The sequence below is a fragment of the Parus major genome, chromosome 1A (assembly GCF_001522545.3).
Source record: "Parus major isolate Abel chromosome 1A, Parus_major1.1, whole genome shotgun sequence".
Taxonomy (NCBI): domain Eukaryota; kingdom Metazoa; phylum Chordata; class Aves; order Passeriformes; family Paridae; genus Parus; species Parus major.
Genome location: NC_031773.1, coordinates 31536647 through 31555476, shown reverse-complemented (window position 1 = coordinate 31555476; position 18830 = coordinate 31536647). Strand labels below are relative to the sequence as shown.

Sequence of the window (18830 nt, the reverse complement as noted above, 5' to 3'; positions counted from 1 at the left end):
CCTTAGTCTTGGGAAAAAGTTCAGGAGTTATTTCCAGCACACTGAAGGAAACCAAAGGTTTTCACAAGAGTTAATTAATCAAAGTCAATTTAGTTCAATTTACACATTAAAATGCTAACTTCTAGCATGTTCCACAGGAACAGAAAACATTTAGCCACCACAAAGTGGCTTGGGCATAGAGAAGGAACATCCAGAAATCTGGACACAATTTGACATTGTTTAACCTTGTATTGCACAGGCATATATTTCTCAATTTTTTCATGAGACGAATGAGGAACAACAGACTTTTTGCAACAGAATATTTTAGTTGTGCTTTCTCTTTCTGAAGATCAAGATGCACACAGAACACCTCTCAAGCAGCTACAACATGAATTCTTATAAGAAAAAATCACAAGATGGACAATTTCTTCAACTAAGAAAACTGAAGTCAGTTTTACACAGAGTACCAGAACAGAGATGATATCGATGTGTTAGAGGTCCTAAGTACCACCTTGCTTCATTCTTAAAATGCAACACACAGAAAAACAAAATAGAACCAGACTAAGATGAAACAGGAATCAAATACAATCGTTGTATCATAGACATATCTTCTGTTTTCCATTCAGGAGCCACCCGTTATCTTCAACTGCAGCCCACAACTATACTACTCAAATGTGTCTCATTGATAATGCACCCATTTTAAGACTGCTGGGTAAGAGCATCATTTAAAAGAAAATAAAAATTCACAGCACTGAAACCCCATTTCAGAATACCATAATTTTGCCTGTAGTATCCAAGTTCTATGAATGGCACTGCAACAGACCAGCCTAGTGCCATGCTGAAAGAAAGATGCATGGAAAAACATTAGTATTTTGAGGGAGCTCAATTCAGGTCTTTCTCAATTTACATGCTTAATTCCGATTTTAAGGTGCCACACAACAAAATCCTTGTTGAAGCAGAATGTTTCTACTGATTTTGGCTGCGATTGAGTTAAGTTGCTTCAAAGTAGTGTATGGTACCATGTTTTAGATTTGTGCTCAAAACAGTGCTAACAACACAGGCATGTTTAGCCATTGCAGAGCAGCAGAGCATCATGGCCTCTTCTACTTTACTACTGCCCCAGCAGCAAGTAGGCTGGGGGCAGGCAAGGAGTTGAAAAGGGATACAGGAGGACAGCTGACCCAATGGATAAACCATATCATATTGCTCAGCAACAGAAGCTAAGGAGGAGGTGGGGAAGAATTTACCAGGGTGGCATTTGGTCAGGGACTGACAGCACATCAGTTGGCTGCTCGTGAGCAACTGGGGGGTTTTCTGCATTATTTGTTTTTCTTGGTTTTGTTTCTCTTTGGGTTTAAAGGGCAAGGGATGCTGTTTGTTGTGGGGCTTTTTTTTTTATTATTATTAAACTGTCTTTAACTCAACCTATGAGTTTTTGCACCCTTACAATTCTCTTCCTCATCCCACTAGAGAGGAGTGAGTGAAGAGCTGTGTGATGCTCAGCTACCTACTGGGACTATACCACAACAAAAGAGTATTTTTCCTTAAGTATATCCACTGTTTTAAAGTTTACTATATGTGTGTAGGATTCCTTGGTAAAAAGCATTTCAAGGGCTGATTTAATTTACCAACAGATAAAATTCTCCTTCTAAATTACCTACATCACTTCCTTGTTTCTACGAGGTCCTTCAAAAGGTCGGAAAGGCAAACTCCCTGTTGCAGCATGGTAAAAGGTCACCCCTATGCTCCACAGATCAACTGTTGCTCCATACTTTTTCTGATGCTCTTTTCTCAAAACTGCTCGCTCATACATATCAGGATGCTAAAGAGAAAAGGAAAAAAAAAAAAGTAACATTGCTTTATGTAGCTTTATAAAGAAAAAAAAAAACAACAATCTATCCTTTCACAGCAAGGTAATGTGTCAGTCTAAACTTTCAGTGCATTAAAAAAGAAAAGATTGCTTGTCTCATATTAGTTGCTTAAGCTATTCTGACAAACATCACTATATTCCTAGGGATGACTGTAGCTTTTATTAAAAAGTTTGCAAAAAATATTTTAAAATTCAGCTGAAGAGTGACTACTAGTATAAAAGACCACTAAAAAAGAGAAGAAATTCAGTATTCCTCCAGATGATTTTTTAACAACAGAAACTTAATGGAAAAAAGATCCAGAGCAGAGGAGAGTATCAGTTATGATGCACATACGGGAAAACACGGCAGGAAGAAAATCATACTAAAGTGCTTGTCTTGATACTTCTCTACCTGCTTCTCTTTGGTTAAGCCAAAGTTTCACATGATTCTTAACTACACCTAATGTCATCCAAGTAGTTCAAACACAAACTGAAACACATCTACAGAGATAAAGGCAAATATATTCATAACTAAAATATAGTTGTTCCTCCTTTCACACAAGGCAACGGTTGAAGCTGGACCTGAAAATTATTTCAAGGCTGACATATTTATATCAACAGAAGATGGCATGAAAAAGTCCAGTAGAAAGTTATAAAAACAAATGTAATACAAAGGTTGAAATACTAATTCCCAACAAGCTGGTCTTCACCTATTCAACTATAATCATGAAGAGCCTCAGGCTTCAAACATTTCTTCAACAGAAAATTAAATCATATATGCTTACTAAATACTCTTCTGTGCCATAGAGGGAAACAAATTGTTCATCATCTTCAAGTTCTCTTGCTGCACCAAAATCTGTAAGTTTGTAAACAGACTGCCCATCTTCACCTATAACACGCATTATATTGCCTGGCTTGATGTCACGGTGCACTATTCCATTCTCACGGAGATGATTCATCCCAGCCACTTCAATGGAAACAACAGATACAGAATTCATGTATACATTGTGACAGAGACTGTGCAAACACTGAATTGTAACTGAAACTAGGAAGAAATGGTTATGTTCTCATTGGGAAATGGGAATGAGAAGGGACAGTCATTTAACAGAAAGACCATGACCAGGTATTGCTTTTTTTTTTTCTTTCCAAACAACTAAATTACAGCATTTCTTGATCTCAGTAACATCTTTCCCATAAAGTAATTTTTATAGCAGGTACATTAGAAGAAAAATTTTATAGTAGGTAAACACAGGTAAATTTTATTTTTCTAATTAACTCTCCTAAAACTATCACTGAAGTCTGTTCAATATGTGAAAAATATTCTTGAAATCAAGAAAAAAAAATCACATTGATACTTTACACAGAAATGGCTTCTTAATGCAGCTACCTCTATCAACATAGACATAAATATGTGATTCCATATGACCATATTAATTTGTTAAATTAGTTGACAGTCTAAATTTGTCTCTTGCAGTTTCAAGATAAACAAAACAAGTATGAGTTTTAGTCAACAAATAAGACCAAAGTCTACATACCCACATCTCTCAAAACAATTAAGAACTCAGACTCTGGCAAACCAAAGGCATTAGACGGCTCCTCTAAAACTGTGTACAAACTCCCACATGGACAAAATTCCATAACTAGTACTTTGTGTCTAGTAGTTGTCTGAAAAGAAAAAAAAAATAAATCAAAAAGAGATTAAGAATCTGACTATCGTGACAGCAATGTCAGAAATTACCTATAACCACAAGGTTTGACTTTCAAAAAAGAAAAGAAAAGTAAAATCTATAGCTATATCCAATTCCGTTACAGTGATCTTCAAAAGAAGTGCAGGTGGATTTTTATGTTGTTTAATGTAGTCCAGCTTGGAGAGGGCAAAGTAACTAAGAAAGCCTCAAGTTCTAGGCACTGGCAGGTTGACAGCAGCATTGACAGGTGGACAAGTACACACTAAGGAGAAAGTACACCCTAAGTGCTGAGAATACCAGCTGTCCTTCTTTACTCATCTCATCATCTGGGTCATTTCAACTGATCAGCCTCATTCTCAGTTCAGCTGCTCCAATTTATACTATTATACAACTGTATAATAGTATCCTGTGTCATCATTTTAGTTGGTTGCAAAGGAAAAGCATGAAATGGTCAGGATTACCGAAACATTTTCCACTTTAAACAGTTCCATTATTCACCTATTAAATATTAGTACCTGTAGATACCTTAAAAATCCTAATTCAATTCATCCCAATTCTACTTAGGACAGTGAATTCTTGAGATGAAGAATCATAACCTGAGCTTACACACTGAAGTTGATTCACTGACTGAAAGCAAGCATATTCTTTCCACAGCAACAACAATGAAGGAAGAAAACCAAAACATGGTGGAGGTCATCATATATAGTATCATTCTTTAAAAATATAACTATAAACTCAATAGTTATGAATAAAAAAAAAATACTAGTTACTGCAGCTACTTCCATGCATCTCAGATCACAACAATTCATTACCTCTTCCTCAATGGCAAACAATTTGACAATGTTCTTATGATTTAGTTTCTTCAATACTTCAAACTCTCGCATCTGAACATCCACTGGACGAAGGAAACTTATACTGTTAAACACTTTGACAGCATATAAATCCCCAGTTTTCTGTTGAAAACAAACAAACTATTCATCAAACAGAACCAAGAGATTGTAAATGTACACATAGACATTATCTTTTCTATTATGCATGTGAATATAAGCAGACTAGAAATATTTCAAAATACTACTTTGTGCTAAGGTGGAAATAAAGATTCTGCTAAAAAAAAAATAAATTGCATTAGTTTAATATAGATAAGAAGCAAATAGACTAGCTGAATGGAAACTCATTAGGTCATAAAACCTAAGTGTTAGGCTACACATTTAAGAACTACTCATAAACATAGCTGAAAAATATTTTTTCAGTGAGAGTTACTTGCACTAATCAATGAAAGGCACGCACATACTTGGCTTGCTTAAGTTAAAAGACAATTTCCAGTAGCTGAATGTTGTTTTCTCTTTCTTTACTGTTCTGTTTATACTAATACACTAATATTTTGTTTTTTCAAAGGCAGTTTTGAGCACTACATGCCACTCATGTAAAATCCTGAAGCAGTTCAAACCCACGTAATAAGTGTCAGGAGCACAATCATGAGCTTAATCAAACTTAAGTTCTCCAGTGGGACTAAGCCCCAATATGCTCAGATAACAACAGCACCAGCTGGAAGTGCAGCTCCTGTCCCTCTCAGGGCAAAGCATCTTCCTGTGCCCACTTCAGGAATGAGCTTACACTAGCAGTTTGTGCAACAGATTATTTCTAAGGACACAGCCTTCCTGTGCCTAGACAAGGCGTGCTTTGCAGCACACTCACATGCACTACTGGTGCCCAGGAAAAAGCTTTCTCCCATTGACAATAAGCTGCAGGTCACAGGCTCACACTAGTGAGGGTGATGACAGGTGCAACCATAGTTTACAGGGGAATCATTCTGTGTTGAAGTTCACTTACCCAGAAAAGCACAATAACTGCTAAATTATTGCTTAATGCTGTTTCACACTTAAATGTGGAACACAGAAACATTGTATCTTATAAATCACTTTGTACTGATTTCACACAGACTATCAATACTGTAAGGAACTTTCACAACTACACTTATCTTTGCTTTGTGAGACATACTGTGAAATTCACAGGAATAGAATGACCTACACAAGTAAGGTCATCTTAGCCCCCCCACTCAGGTTGCAACACACACATCACTGTATCATTTACATGGTAAAAAAATTACTATTTTGCACTGATTACTCAGAAGAAGTAGCTGAATGTTGTTTTCTCTTTCTTTACTTTATCACCAAGAAGACATTTAAAAGCACTGACTTACAGACAACACCTGACAACAGCTTCATCCACTGCAATAAGAATATTTAGTGAACAAAAATCATAACAATCACCCAAACAGGTTTTAAAAGAACAGTTAAAAATCAATGAAAAGACAGTTAACAAAGATGTAAATAATAGGATCATATAATAGAAACTGGTAAGCAATTTGTTTCTATTCAAATTCTTGAATTAGGTTCAATTATGAATGAATGAATGAATTAGGTTCTTGAATTATTTTTTCCATAAAACTGAAAAATATAGAATGAAGAAGTAATAATAGTTAATATTTTACAAGGAAAAATAATACAACATTAAGAACAAATCCTTAGAAATCTAACTACAGATCTCTAATTCAACAGACAAATATTAAAAATTAAAACTAAGCATAAATAATTACACAGATACATTTGCTTTAGGCCTAAATCTTGAACTTTTTTTGTTGACTTCATTAAGCTACTTGCATATGAAAACTCCTTACAAACCTTCTGTCGCCCCCGGAAAACATTTGCAGTAGCTCCCTGTCCTAGAATGTCAGACAACAGCCAGAGGTAATTTGAAGTGCTCTGCATCTTTGCTCTTTGATCAGACAGTTTTCTTTTTCACCTTAAAAACAGAAGGTTCAATACAATGAATTGTAATTCAGTAAAATACATGAAAGGGACTTATTTAAATTAGAAGGAAATATAAATGTCCAAAGCCCAACTGTAACTCCAACAACATGGAGAATTAAAAATAACCAAGTAGAGGAGTAAGAGGTGAAACATGGAAATAAAAATAAGCCAAATAATCAAAACTCATACCATTGACACAATAGCTCTCTGCCTTTAAGGTCTGTATTCCCCAAACTTTGTTTGAAAAATCAACTGGAAAGGTGAAAATCTTATAATCTCTTTACTGTTGTGCATGGTGTTGAAATGATCAAGTAACAAAATATACAGGAAAGAGTTAAAAACACATGCACAAGGTCTTCTAAAGGCAAGCAAGACCTGCAACTGAATTCCATTATTCTGTACATGCGCCAAAGAACAAACATTAGAGATGATGGCAGATATGTATACAGATATTTTACATAATTTTGGCTCTGGAAGTTGCATTTCAGTAGAACAGTAAAGGAGCTGGACTAACAACATACAAAAAAAACTTTTACAAGAGCTCAAAAAAAGTCACAATCAACTCAAGCATTTTCATCCACTTGCTGGAAACAGCAATTACTACTGAAAGAAATTAAGGGACAGTTCTCTCATTTCTAAAATTTCACACTGGGTATGTCACATCAACAGAGACAGCCTGACTTTCCCATCCTTCCAGAAATATGAACTGTCAAATATTCGGGTCTTCACAGATTCAAAAGAAAGAGGAAAAAAAAGTTTGATTAAATTAAAATGATCAACATAAAATAAAACATTTCAACTTTCAGATTTTCCTGTGTGCCAAAGCAGTGGGAGCTGCAGGTGAATGCCCTTAACTTTTTGGCTTAATTAACACATTGATTTTGCCATTAAACCTAGCAAAAGGCTCTAAAATCAAAGATGGAGCTTCCCAAACCTAAAGAATCTCAAGAGCAAAATGGCAACTGGACCAGAGAAGCTCCTACAGTAGAGGTCTTTGCTCAGCTTGGCAGGGGACGCTACATCTTACTTGCACATGACACTTGACAGGAAACTGCTGACTGATTCTCAAAGAAAGAAGCCTTTCCTGTAAGTGCTGAAGAAGAGGCATGACAGAATTTCCTGCATCTGCTGCCAGAAGGTGACTGGCACTTTCTGAGAGCTCCCTGGTGCACAGGGGACACAGGAGCCTCACAGTGCGCACCACAGGAGAGCGGAGAAAGCCGCAGGGCAGCCACCACTCTCCCACCCTGCCCTGCTCCTGAGCCTACCCCACTGCAGACACTCACTCACACCTCCTCACCACTCTGAGCACACTTCTCTACCTGCAGTCACTGCAGGCTGCACACTTCCACTTAGCTGTTCGCTCACGTGGGATGTGAAGCTTCTTGCAAAGCTGTCCCAAAACATCCAAGCAATGACATGTAGCATACAGAATGCCAAGACACAATGCAAAGACCTGACATTACTCTACAGTTAATTGAGAGTCATGCAGCAATGCCATCTGCAAAATCTAGATAAAGTTATTAATGCTTCTGGAAGGGACAGAAAGGTTTTGTGTCAAATCTAAACAACAAAAAAAAACCCTAACACCACATCCCCAGTGCTTGTAATTTGTGGTTAACTCTGCCAAAACAATTTGCAATAAATAGCAGAATAAGATAACTTCTCCCATCGGGCAATTACTGTAGATGCCAATGAGCTATCTACGACACAGAAGGTATGGAAGAGAGGATGCAAAGAAATAATGCACAGCCTGTTCTGTAAACCATCTGTAAAATCTTCAAGTTGAAATATTCCTCCCATAATTAAACCCCTGCTTGTAATAGGCCAGCTGGCATATTAACAGTGAGCATGTATTTGGTGATTTACTTCAAAACATTCATTAGACTCATACAAGACACAGAAACATAACAAATCCTTTCTAATCAGACAGAAAATGCACATAAATTCTTAATCGAAGTCTATTCAAATAAAAACAAAAATTAGCAGCCCATTAAGAGATTGAATTATTACATTTCCCAAATAATAAAGATGAGATAGTTTATGTGCAAGATCAGCTCTTTTTCCTTTACTGTCTTACTTTTTCATTAAATATACACAAGGGTCAATGGATGAAAAAACAAAAGGACATGACTGCAACAGATTATCCTCAGTATCATTCAGTGGATATTAAGAAAAACCCCAGATCAGAGATTTAATGGATTCTCAAGGTCTAAGGTTATTTCACTTTTAAAACTAAATACAGATGTAAATTTAGCAATATTAAACCCAGGGTACATATTAAGTGGCAAGGTCAGTATTACACTATTACCTTTTTTTTGTTAAAAGAGCACACTCTTTATGGCAGTCCTCACTTTTAAGGTATAGTCTTTCAGTTTTAACCTTCAAATTATAAAAATTACATCAAATAACATGTTAGGCCTCCTTTAATACTTTGTGTCCTCTGACAAAGTCATAACCGATCTTTGCTATATACTCAGCATCTCAAGTTTTCTTTTCATTTCTTCCACTATATTCCTACATCAAGTTATTAAGGGTTTCCTATTAAAATTAAAAAAAAAAAAAAAAAAACAAAAAAAAAAACCCCAAAACATCTCTAACTGTATGATCCCGTCACTAGACTTAATGCTGAACTTTCTATTTCTTCACATCTCACTTATGGTCATTAAGTCTGGTATTAATGAGTCAAAAGCTCCTCACATACATCTAAAGAAATCTCTCCAGCTAGCAGTTTGATTTATTGTCCCCCATGACTCATTAGCATTTCAGGGGCTTGAGGGCTACTTTTAGGTGTTTTTTATTGAAGATTTTTCTGCTTCTGGTCATGCTAGTAGTCTTTTAATTTATTAGCAGAGGGGATTGTAATAAAAAAAAAAGACTGCAACTTTTTTAAAACTCCCAGTGCTTTGAAGTAGGAGTACTGACTGCTTCTAATCAATAGGAAGGAATTTTCTGCTACCTCAGGCACACGGGATAATCACACAAAGCAGGTATGGCTCGCCTGTTGACAGCTGCAATATACAACTTCACCGGGCAAGTAGGGACAGACAATGAAGTTTAAGTGATGGCTCTTTCTTTTACAGGCGAGATCCTGTAGGCGACCAAAGCCAACAGCAGTGCTGACGTTCCAAATGAATGTTATTTACAGTCTGGAAACTATTAACGTTTTATACCTCCCCGTATACCCTCAAGGCTTAGAAAACAAGCTTCTCTTCCTAAAGTTCCTGCTTTCTACCCCTGCTTTATTCAGCAATAACCTCCTTCCTGAAGTTTCCAGTCCAACAGCTGGCATCTCAATCAGGAAAATACCCTGCCCTTGGCCACACAAGGTGCTGCTTGAACCCTAACATTCTTCCAAGGGCACACGAAACAAATGGCAAGGCTGGCTCCAGTGCTGCTCATCACCCCTACTCTAGGCATGTCCAGCCCGTAATGCAGGTGGAGGACTCGGCTGTCTGGGACGGCAGCTCCTGGAAACCAACAGAGGGCTACGTCCCTCTCTCGGGGGCAAGCACAGCGCCGGGGCTCATCCTCACAGCAGGACGAGATTCCCGAGGTAAAACTTTAACAACTCCTAAAGCCGCGAAGGCGACGCCGCTTCCCCACGCACATTCAGGAGGATAGAAGCCACCGAGGTCGGGGCAAAGGCCGGCTCCCGGGCACGCCGCAGAGGCCACGGGTCGGCCGCGCCTCGTCCCTTCCAGACTGCACGGCCGGGCCCGCCGCTACCCCGCGACCCGGGCAGCTCCCGGGAAGGCCCCGCCGCCGCCCCGGGAAACCGAAACCACCGCTCCCGGCGGCAGCCGCCTCCCCTCGGCCCCAGCGCAGTGGCGGCGAGGGCCCGCGGCCGGCGCAGCCCACCTCGGCTCGGCCCTCCGCGGCCACCCCCGAGCCCGCCCTGCCCGGCCCGGCAGCCCCACGCACCAGCCGCCTCCCGCCGGCCTGCCCAGCGCCCCGGCCGCTTCCGGCTTCCTGCCGCGGCGCGGGGAGGCGGAGCGGGCCAGGCACCGCCCGGGCGGCGCAGCCACCGCGCCCTCCCCGCCCGGCGGGGCCTGTGCTGGGACCCCGCGCTTTGCGGCCCAGGCGGCGGTGTCCGCCCCCCAGGCGGTGGGCGGCGAGACAGGGAAATATCTGGGAAACATGGGAAAGTGGCAGTCGGGTGTTGGGTAGAAGTGGCCACCCGGGGTATTTTCGCTGGCGCGATAATATTCCGGAGGCTCGGAGCGGTTCCGGGGAGGGTCCCGGGCTGATTTTTTTGCTGCGTAATCGGTTCGGCGGAGGTTTCGCTTCCTCGGCTGCCCAGACAGCGCTGCCTCTGCCCGAGCACTGAGCCAGAGCTGTGGGACCCCCGCCTCCCCACGGCGGCCTCAGGGGAGATGTTTTCCCGAGAGAAATGTTTTCCCGCCCTGTGTCATTTTTCTCAGTTTCACCTTGTTAAAACCTCACGAAATCGTAGCAGTTTTCACATCCCTGCTCCCGCTCCGTTGTTACTGATTTAAACTAAAGTTCCCGGCTGATTTATCACTTGGTATGTGTTTTTTGGCTGTCCGGTAATGTTGCTGTTCCAGTAAATGATCTGTATAACGAAAAATACTGATCTCTTTATAATTTATGCATAATGTAATCTGATCATAATTATAGTAGGAAAATAATGAAACGGTTTTGTTTTTTATTTTTTCCCTTCCAAGACGATCCCTCTTTTGATGCTCTGCATTTCCTGTTTGGAGTTGCCATCTTCCCAAATCTTGGAAGCCTGTTCTCTTGAGGAACTGACAGCAGCCTCTTGCTCACAGGCCTTGTTTATTGTTTATTTATTATTGTTTATTGTCTTAGCTTTCATGGGTTTTATCACAAGTTCAGACTTTGTCTGCTTCACTTGTTACAGGGCACTAAGGTTTTTCTGAAGTTCTCCGTAGTGAAACTGATAAATTGGCTTTGATGCCTTTGTGGTCTTAATATAAATGCCTAATTCATGTTCCCCATTTGTTGGCATCTGAACTTTGCTTTATAATGCTATATTCTAGAGGGAATAGTTCCCTGCTATATTTGCATTCTGTACTTTTATCTTTCAAAACACTGCAGTGGTCCTCAGAAGTTACATGGTTTATTTTTGTTAACCTTTCTTCTGTACCCAGCTTTGCAAGCCTTTTATTTTTTTTTTTTTGTATCAGGTGGATACCCATGAGCCAGCTTTGTCTTCTTCAGAAATGTTCATCAGATTGTTAATATGGATTTTAGTGAGGCCCCCACAAAATCAGGAAAACACCTGGGAACTCTTCTTTGTGAATATGTATTTGCTTCCACTTTTGAATAAAACAAATCTATTGGTTAAGTATGATGCTGCTTTATAGCATCATATATATATATATATATATATATATATATATATAAAATCTGTTATGCTGGATGTCTTAAATCATGGTCTCATTCAGGATGGATGAGGTCTCTGGTCCAGTCACCTGCTCAAAGCAGTGTCAGTGCTGACTTCAGACCAGGTTCCACAGGACTTTGTTTACTCAAGCATCTCAAATGCAGTGTCACCCAGCCCTGGGTCTGGCCACTGACTGCTCTCACTGCAGTTACCATCCATGTGCTTTCCCCTGTTCCTGAAGCAATGAAAAACATTCACAGGGTTCGCATGATCCAGATGATTCATTTTTTTGGGTATGTCTGCAACATAATTAGTGATCCTTAATGCACGGAAGATCTTTAACCTTTAAATGTTTCACAGAATGAATCAGAGGAAAACATTATGCCCAAATTAAGAATAAGAGAAAATAGACACAAAAAAGCAAAGTGCCATTGCAGTTTCATTCTAGATTTTTTTTTATTATTATTATTTGCTTGCTTCCATTTATTGTTAATATATAAGTAAAACTTTGGTATTCCTCGCCTCTCTTGTATTTGGATTCTCATTCATGCTCACAAATTCAGCAGTCTGTAGCTGTATACTATTGGAACTTTACTTCCTAACAATATGGCTATGGGAACTGCAGCTAAAGCTGGCATGTTGCAGTCTTCACACTTGTATCTGTGAATGCCAGAATTCAAAAAAGAAAAAATGCTAGGGAAACAAACAAACAAAAGTCAAGCTGAACATAGTCATTCAGAGCTGAAGGCACTGAAACAGGCAAAATATAATATGTTCATCGAATCATTTTCTTGGGACCCTCTGGGTAACCTGGCAAAAATAAGGTTTTCTCCAAACAGGGGAGAGTGGAAATAACACTAGATATTTGCCAAGAAAGAATGGCCATCAAATTGAATTATTTAACTTTTAAAAATGTTGAGAGAGAAGTTGTATTTTACCAACCTTACCAAAAGGAACTTTACCATTAAGTGGGTGAGAACAGTACACTTGAAATTGCTAAGCAAGTTGATAGTTATTTTTCCTGTATCACAAACAAATTCTCTAAACAAAATCAAAGCTTTTGGGCTATTTACTCTTGTAATCTATTTGCTTTCTATATTTGATTTAAGTACTTAAGAGGCATCACAGCTGAAGTAGAATAAGCAAAGCTGTTCAGCAGCCAACTTCAGTTCTGCTGCCTTTTATCATGTTACTTAAGCCATTTTCTTCTGTAGTTTTGTAGAGGGAAGAGATGCAGTTCCATGATGTAAGGCAACTCTTTCCAGCTTGCCACCAGGGAATGCATTCCAAAGTTGTTTACAACATGTACAGATAATGTTCCCAAGCAGACTTCACACTAATTATACTCTTCTGCTCATGGTGTAGATAGAAAGCCATCTAAAATGCACTGGAATAGTTGCTTGTATTAACAGTAAAAAAAAAAAAAATCATTCTTAGATAAAAAGCTCTTGCTCTACAGCTTAGTATCTCCTGCTTTTCTCAAATGCCTGGGATATTGAATAACCATCATATGCAGGAAGAACAGAGCGACAGAGAGGTAAAAGCCTTCATGCTCAAGCAACAAATGCAAAACCTATCTACCAGTCTTCACAATCACCAGGACAAGAGGAAATGGCCTCAAGTTGCTCCAGGGGAGATACAAATTGGATACTAGGAAAAGATTTTTTGCCAAAAGGGTGGTCAAGCAGTGGAACAGGCTGCCCAGGGAAGTAGTTGAGTCTCCATCCCTGGAAGTAGTTAACAGATCTGTTGGATGTGGCACTTAGGGTCATGGTTGAGTGGTGGGCTTGGCAGTGCTGGGTTAATGATTGGACTTGATGGTCTTAAAGGTCTTTTCCTATCTAAATGATTCTGTGATTATCATACTGTATGTCTGTATAATGTGTGTAATTCACATCCCCCACAGGTACCCACCTTATGGAAAGTCAGAAACACTGTGTACAATAGCTCAAGACAAATTACAAATTATACTGCCCATGCATCTGTCACAATGAACGTGAGCAACCAGATCAACTGGAGAACACAAAGACCTACTAGAGTAAGAAAACATATCTCACCAAATCATCACTGTGCCTCTGACTTCCTAGTTCTGCTATTACCAGGGGCTGCACGAATCTTGACCTCAGCAGAAATATATTTTCTAGCATGTTCCAGTTTTTTCTTATATGCCACCTTTTGCTACCATCATTCACAGGGATTTACTGCCCTTCACAGGGAGATACTGCCCTTCCTATTTCTCACTGCCCCATCCAACTTTTGTCACTTGTCACTACTTCCATCAAGTCTGGTTGTTTCACTTGTGCTCATCCTTCCCAGCAGTCCTAGTGTACTTAATTGGTTAAAACCTGCTTGTTATTTTCCTTCACTCTCCTTTCTTTGGTTTCTTGCTGGCTTAACTCACTGAAATGTCACAATTGAAGTCCAATGACCATATGGCTCTAGAGTGACACTACAGCCTAACAGGCCCAATGGCCAACTGCTGCTGAAATGGGCTTGCTCCCTCCACACCTACCCTCTCCTGGCACCTGCTGTAGCACTTATTACACCCCATAGTGAAAAAATTCTAGCAAAAAAAAATGTCTCTGGGGCAGGATGGGGAGCTTTCCACATAGCATTGACTTTATTTTTTAAGAGCAGTGAAGATTTTGAAAAAGCTGAAAATTATTTTGCAATACTAGGTTTCCACCATAAATCATCTTGTTTTGGAATCAAACAACTGCCAATGATGACAAGAAGAGGGAAAAAGGCAGATTGCCTCTCTGGACAACAATTAGTTGCTAAAATGCCTTCCCTGCATTGGGTAAGTGCTTTGCCCCAAACTTGTTCACCCATATCAGCTTGCATGAAACTCATTGTACTTCGCATCAGGAAAAGTGTTAGAAGGCCTGAAAGCTTATCAGTCTTTAGCCATTACACCAGCTTGTAAATAAAAGGTACCAGCTCTCTAGAAAAGGTGCCTCATCTTTAATTATTACTTGCATTTGTGTTTCCCATTTAAACACTCTTTACAAGAGGAAATTTTCCTTATACACAAGAGGAGTTACCATCATGATGATTTTAAACATCTTCAATCTAGGTATAGGGGCATTTTGACTACAATAATGTTGAGTCATACAGGAAAGCTGCAGGTAGTTGTGTTTGGTGCAGCCTTTAAATGAAATCATTAACATTTGTCTGGAAAATTGTGAGTGTCGACCCCATCTCTGAGTGGAGTGCTCTCATTTATCTCTTATCTTCTTCCCCTTCTATCTCACACAAAATATCAGAGGTATAGAATATGCTGAGGTGGAAGGGACCTACTGAGAATCATTGAGTTGCAACTTCTGGCTCTGCACAAGACCATCCCTGGGAGTCACACCACGTGCTTGAGTAGTTTTCCTCTTATGTTCTAAGTATGAAAACACTGCCTGAAGAATCTAGTTCACACTCTTGATTAGAAGGTGCGTCACTAGATTTCTCTTTGCAGGTAGGTAATGAACTTCTCAGTCCAGATGTTAAAAAAAAACATGCACAGCAGGAGTCCACTTCTTCAAAGTAAAGATGTAAAAACCCAGCAATTGCCTTCCTAAACCTTGACTCTTTACGAAGAACGTTACTAGGCACTGAACACCCACCACAAACCCAACTGTGATATAGCAGCTACAGACCTGCTGTCTGCACTACTGAAGGAAATTACAAAAAAAACCCAAAAAACCCACACAACCTGCTTGTAGCCAGAATCAGTAATTATATGTTAAGCTCAAGATACAGAAACTACCCCACAGGTGATGTTTTACAGCTCATGTTGCATAAGCCCCAACAGGGCAGTATGCTGATTGAACAGAGGCAAAGCATACAAAAGAATCACATTTTAATTCTTCAGACTGAACCAACTAACATTGTCTGAAGATCCAGACTACTCATCCTACAGGAAGCTCCTTCAGTGATGGAAGGGAGGGCAGGGTACAAGTTTATAATAGAGGCACACCCACATAATGGGTGCCACACACAGCTCACTCCTACACTTGGCACGCTCTGCTTTATATCCATTCTCACCTGCCACCACCAGAGCGGGCGACACAGTGTGAGGGGGAAGTGTTTCTGCTGCTTCAGCTTCCTGGGTAGCAGATTATGGGTACAGATAAGCTCCAGATTTGGTACAAAGAGACCTGTAGGAAGAGTAAAGGATGGTGGGGTTGAGCACGGAAAAGTCTCTTTTAGCAGAGGCCAGTTTAAAAACTTTCCTTATGAGGGTCAAATTTAGTAACAGCTAAATCACCCACTTAGCACTACTGCCCTTACTTGAGAAGGCAAAACCCTAAGTCATATATGAAAACTAATAGCGACTCAAACCCAAAAAGCTTTGCTGAAGATGGAAGCTTTATTGTTCCTCATAATCTGCCTAGTGAAAGCTCTGCCCTTGGTGTGGTAAAGCTTCTGTAATTGTCAGGGAAGGAGGCCAGGACAGAGACAGAGGACTGACAACCACAGCTGCAGTGTCAGGGGTGCAACTTTCATACTGGGGAGGTGCAGGAGAGTGGCAACAGCTGGAAAGCTCCAAGTCAGAGAGGGAAGGCTTCTAGTGCTATGGGAGAAGATGAAATGGAGCATTGGTATGGCAGCAAAGAGAGGGAAAACCGTACCGTGAAACTAGGAAATACGAAAAGCACTGCAAGCACTCGTTCTGTGATATAACAAATCAAATAACAAGAAATTTTTGATTAAACACATCTAAATCAGGAACAAAATCTTATGGAAGTGATACTGTCCTATTGAAAGTAGTAAAGGTACTCTCCTCCCTCAGTGAAAAATGAAAATGGCACTATGCTCAAATCATCACATGCTAATCCTGGATGATCCTTCTGACCCACCTTCCCATTTTTTTTTCAATTAAAGTGATTGAAGAACACAGCACTACAGAGTCTAGGAAAAATATTCATCTGATTATGCTAGAGGTAAGTCAGCTTTTTACTGTGGACATTAGTTCATGAGGAAAGTATTATAAATCCCATGCACGGCAAGACTCGAACTTTCCCCTGCCCCCATGAAACAGTTATAAATGTCTGTAATGTTAAAGAACTAAAAAAATAAAAATAGCAGCATTCTACTAAAAATCACTGTATAGGCCACTGATGCTACTGAAATATTGCAGTGAATGCAATTCTCTCTTTCTGCCAGCATCTTCCATATGCAAAGGGGCAATACAATTTATTACCTAAACACCAGAAAAGTTGCCAGGTTCTACTTGGATGTAACAGACAGAAGATTCAAGAATGCTGTAGCTTCTAAAGATTCAGCTAAAATGATTCAGAGAGACTTAAGACATTTCACTGGATCAAATTTTATTGTTTTTATAAAAAAAAGATAGAACCAGATGCTACTTTTAAGTGAAATCGTTTATTACACCAATCTGTTTTATAGGAGGTATATATATATTTTATCATTAAGACAACTTCAATAAAATGACTATCTACAAGAAGGACTTTGATTGTTTTATTTTTATGTCACCATATATGAACAAATGAATTTTATGTCTTATTAAAACATTTTACTCCGTATCAAAAATGTACACATTTTAATAACCATTGCTATGGTCAGAAGGTATTTTTACATTTAATTCATTTAATTTAAAAAATAAGTGTAATTTCATTGCTGTATGTGTTACAGTGTAAGCTTAAATCATTCTATACATAATAAAAGTTTGTGTATACAGATAATTTTTTCATGTTGTCACATACCTTCATGTCTGAGACACAGGTGGGGAATTTGCATTTCTTTTTTGCAGAAGGTTAAAGTACATACTGATGTGAGCACAAAGCAACATTTCTTAAAAACAAAACCAGTTTGAATGGCACAAGAGTTAGCATTTTTATAAATTAACAACCAGAGTTCTGCATTATGGAAACAGGTACATGAGATTCCAGTACTTTCCTCAGGGCTTGGCTCGCTGGAAAAAAACCTGTGAAAAATGATTTTTAAAAAATGAAAACAAAGGAAATGTAAGACATGGAATGCTTGAGGTGTAAGAGATTTCGTTTGACAGAGCTCGTTTTTGTCTTTCACATACTGGCTGACACATTAAGTTTAATTGTGTGACCTGTGCTATTTGGTTACATTCACACCCTCAAAAATCATGCACTTTGACACTCTCTACAATTACAGCATCACATTTTTGCTTTTTCAGCTATTAAAAGCCACAAGAATATCAAACTACTGAGATTGCAAGATCCCAAGGATGAGTGACAGTTTTATAGGTGCAGGTTTCTTGTTGTTTGGTCTGTCTTTCCAATTAACTGCTTTACTACTTGGAGATTCCCAATAGCTAAAAACTAGTAAAAAATTTAGTATTTTGATTTTACTTCAAGTTACTACTATGACTGAATTGTACGGTAAAGTTCAAATGGAACTAAAAGCTATTGAAAGAAAAAATCTTTATACCTTTAAGTAATTTTTAAAAACTTTAGCATCAGGCTGCTGAAGTGCTTGACAGAATTCCTGTAAGAGAGAACAAAGAAATAACTAAGAAGTAACTAAAGAAGAACAAAAGAAAGAAGCAACAAAACAACCTGAGATACATTTATACGTAAAGCCATTGATATTCATTTGTATTTTCCCTAACGTACAACTGAAAAAAACATGTTATGGATAAAAACTTATAAGGCTGTGATAGTCCAAATGCATTCTAGAGAGAAAAACTCTGGTTGGGTTTTTTTCAGATACAAGATATCTGATTCACTTTTAGCTGAGGAGACAAACAGGACTATCTACAAGGATATCTTCAAGTTAAAATTTGAATTAAAGTAGAAAGATTGTTTAAACAGTTACATTCAGTGTACTTTTTTTTTTTTTTTTTCCCAAGGAACCCTTGTAGTATCTCTACTCCTTATGATATATTAATCCTATTCCCATATGCAATAACTGAATAAAATTTACTGTGGGATGAAAGGAGGTTAACTTTGTAAATATCCGTTTCTCCCCATATAACATATATTATTGTTAAAGAGTTTTCCAAATATTCTTTTAGGAACTCCTACCTGGATTATCTCAGGAGCTACTTGCAAAGAAGGCAAATACTCTTGCTGAAGATACTGAATGCACTCAGGACCCTAAAGAAAAGCAGTACACGTTTTTTTCATTTTTTTTTTTTTCCCCAG

General features: G+C 38.9%; 2 protein-coding genes and 1 long non-coding RNA gene across 14 annotated transcripts in view; 1 reads left to right on the top strand and 2 right to left on the bottom strand.

The window, feature by feature from the left end:
* The window catches only part of TBK1 (TANK binding kinase 1), a 28206-nt gene extending 17892 nt beyond the window's left edge, over window positions 1–10314 (bottom strand). The window contains exons 1-7 of one of the 3 annotated variants that reach the window (XM_033514421.1): window positions 10251–10269; window positions 8638–8708; window positions 6198–6318; window positions 4329–4469; window positions 3364–3493; window positions 2614–2795; window positions 1641–1801 (exon numbers count right to left, since the gene is read on the bottom strand). In XM_033514421.1, the coding sequence (XP_033370312.1) occupies window positions 1641–1801; window positions 2614–2795; window positions 3364–3493; window positions 4329–4469; window positions 6198–6284 (701 nt within the window). In that variant the 5' untranslated portion in view covers window positions 6285–6318; window positions 8638–8708; window positions 10251–10269. Of the gene's footprint in view, window positions 1–1640; window positions 1802–2613; window positions 2796–3363; window positions 3494–4328; window positions 4470–6197; window positions 6319–8637; window positions 9261–10250 lie in introns of those variants that run through there. The other 2 variants (XM_015627356.2, XM_015627357.3) reach the window with 2 other exon arrangements.
* Window positions 10315–10409: 95 nt separating this feature from the next.
* On the top strand, window positions 10410–17572 carry LOC107204375. 7 transcript variants are annotated; one of them, XR_001521570.2, is made up of 3 exons: window positions 10410–10854; window positions 11498–11990; window positions 13604–17572. It is a non-coding gene; the product is annotated as an uncharacterized LOC107204375 (long non-coding RNA). The 7 variants fall into 7 exon arrangements; XR_001521569.2 differs by having other exon boundaries at window positions 11015–11990; XR_004497516.1 differs by having other exon boundaries at window positions 10410–11990; window positions 13604–13735; window positions 14376–17572.
* Window positions 12129–18830, bottom strand: part of XPOT (exportin for tRNA) — a 30598-nt gene continuing 23896 nt past the window's right edge. The window contains exons 23-27 of one of the 4 annotated variants that reach the window (XR_004497511.1): window positions 18711–18782; window positions 18113–18171; window positions 17415–17634; window positions 15733–15845; window positions 12129–13096 (exon numbers count right to left, since the gene is read on the bottom strand). Coding sequence is in view for 1 of the 4 variants with exons in the window: in XM_015627354.3 (XP_015482840.1) it covers window positions 17609–17635; window positions 18115–18171; window positions 18711–18782 (156 nt within the window). In the remaining 3 variants the exon portion in view is untranslated. Of the gene's footprint in view, window positions 13097–15530; window positions 15846–17054; window positions 17636–18112; window positions 18172–18710; window positions 18783–18830 lie in introns of those variants that run through there. The other 3 variants (XR_004497510.1, XM_015627354.3, XR_004497512.1) reach the window with 3 other exon arrangements.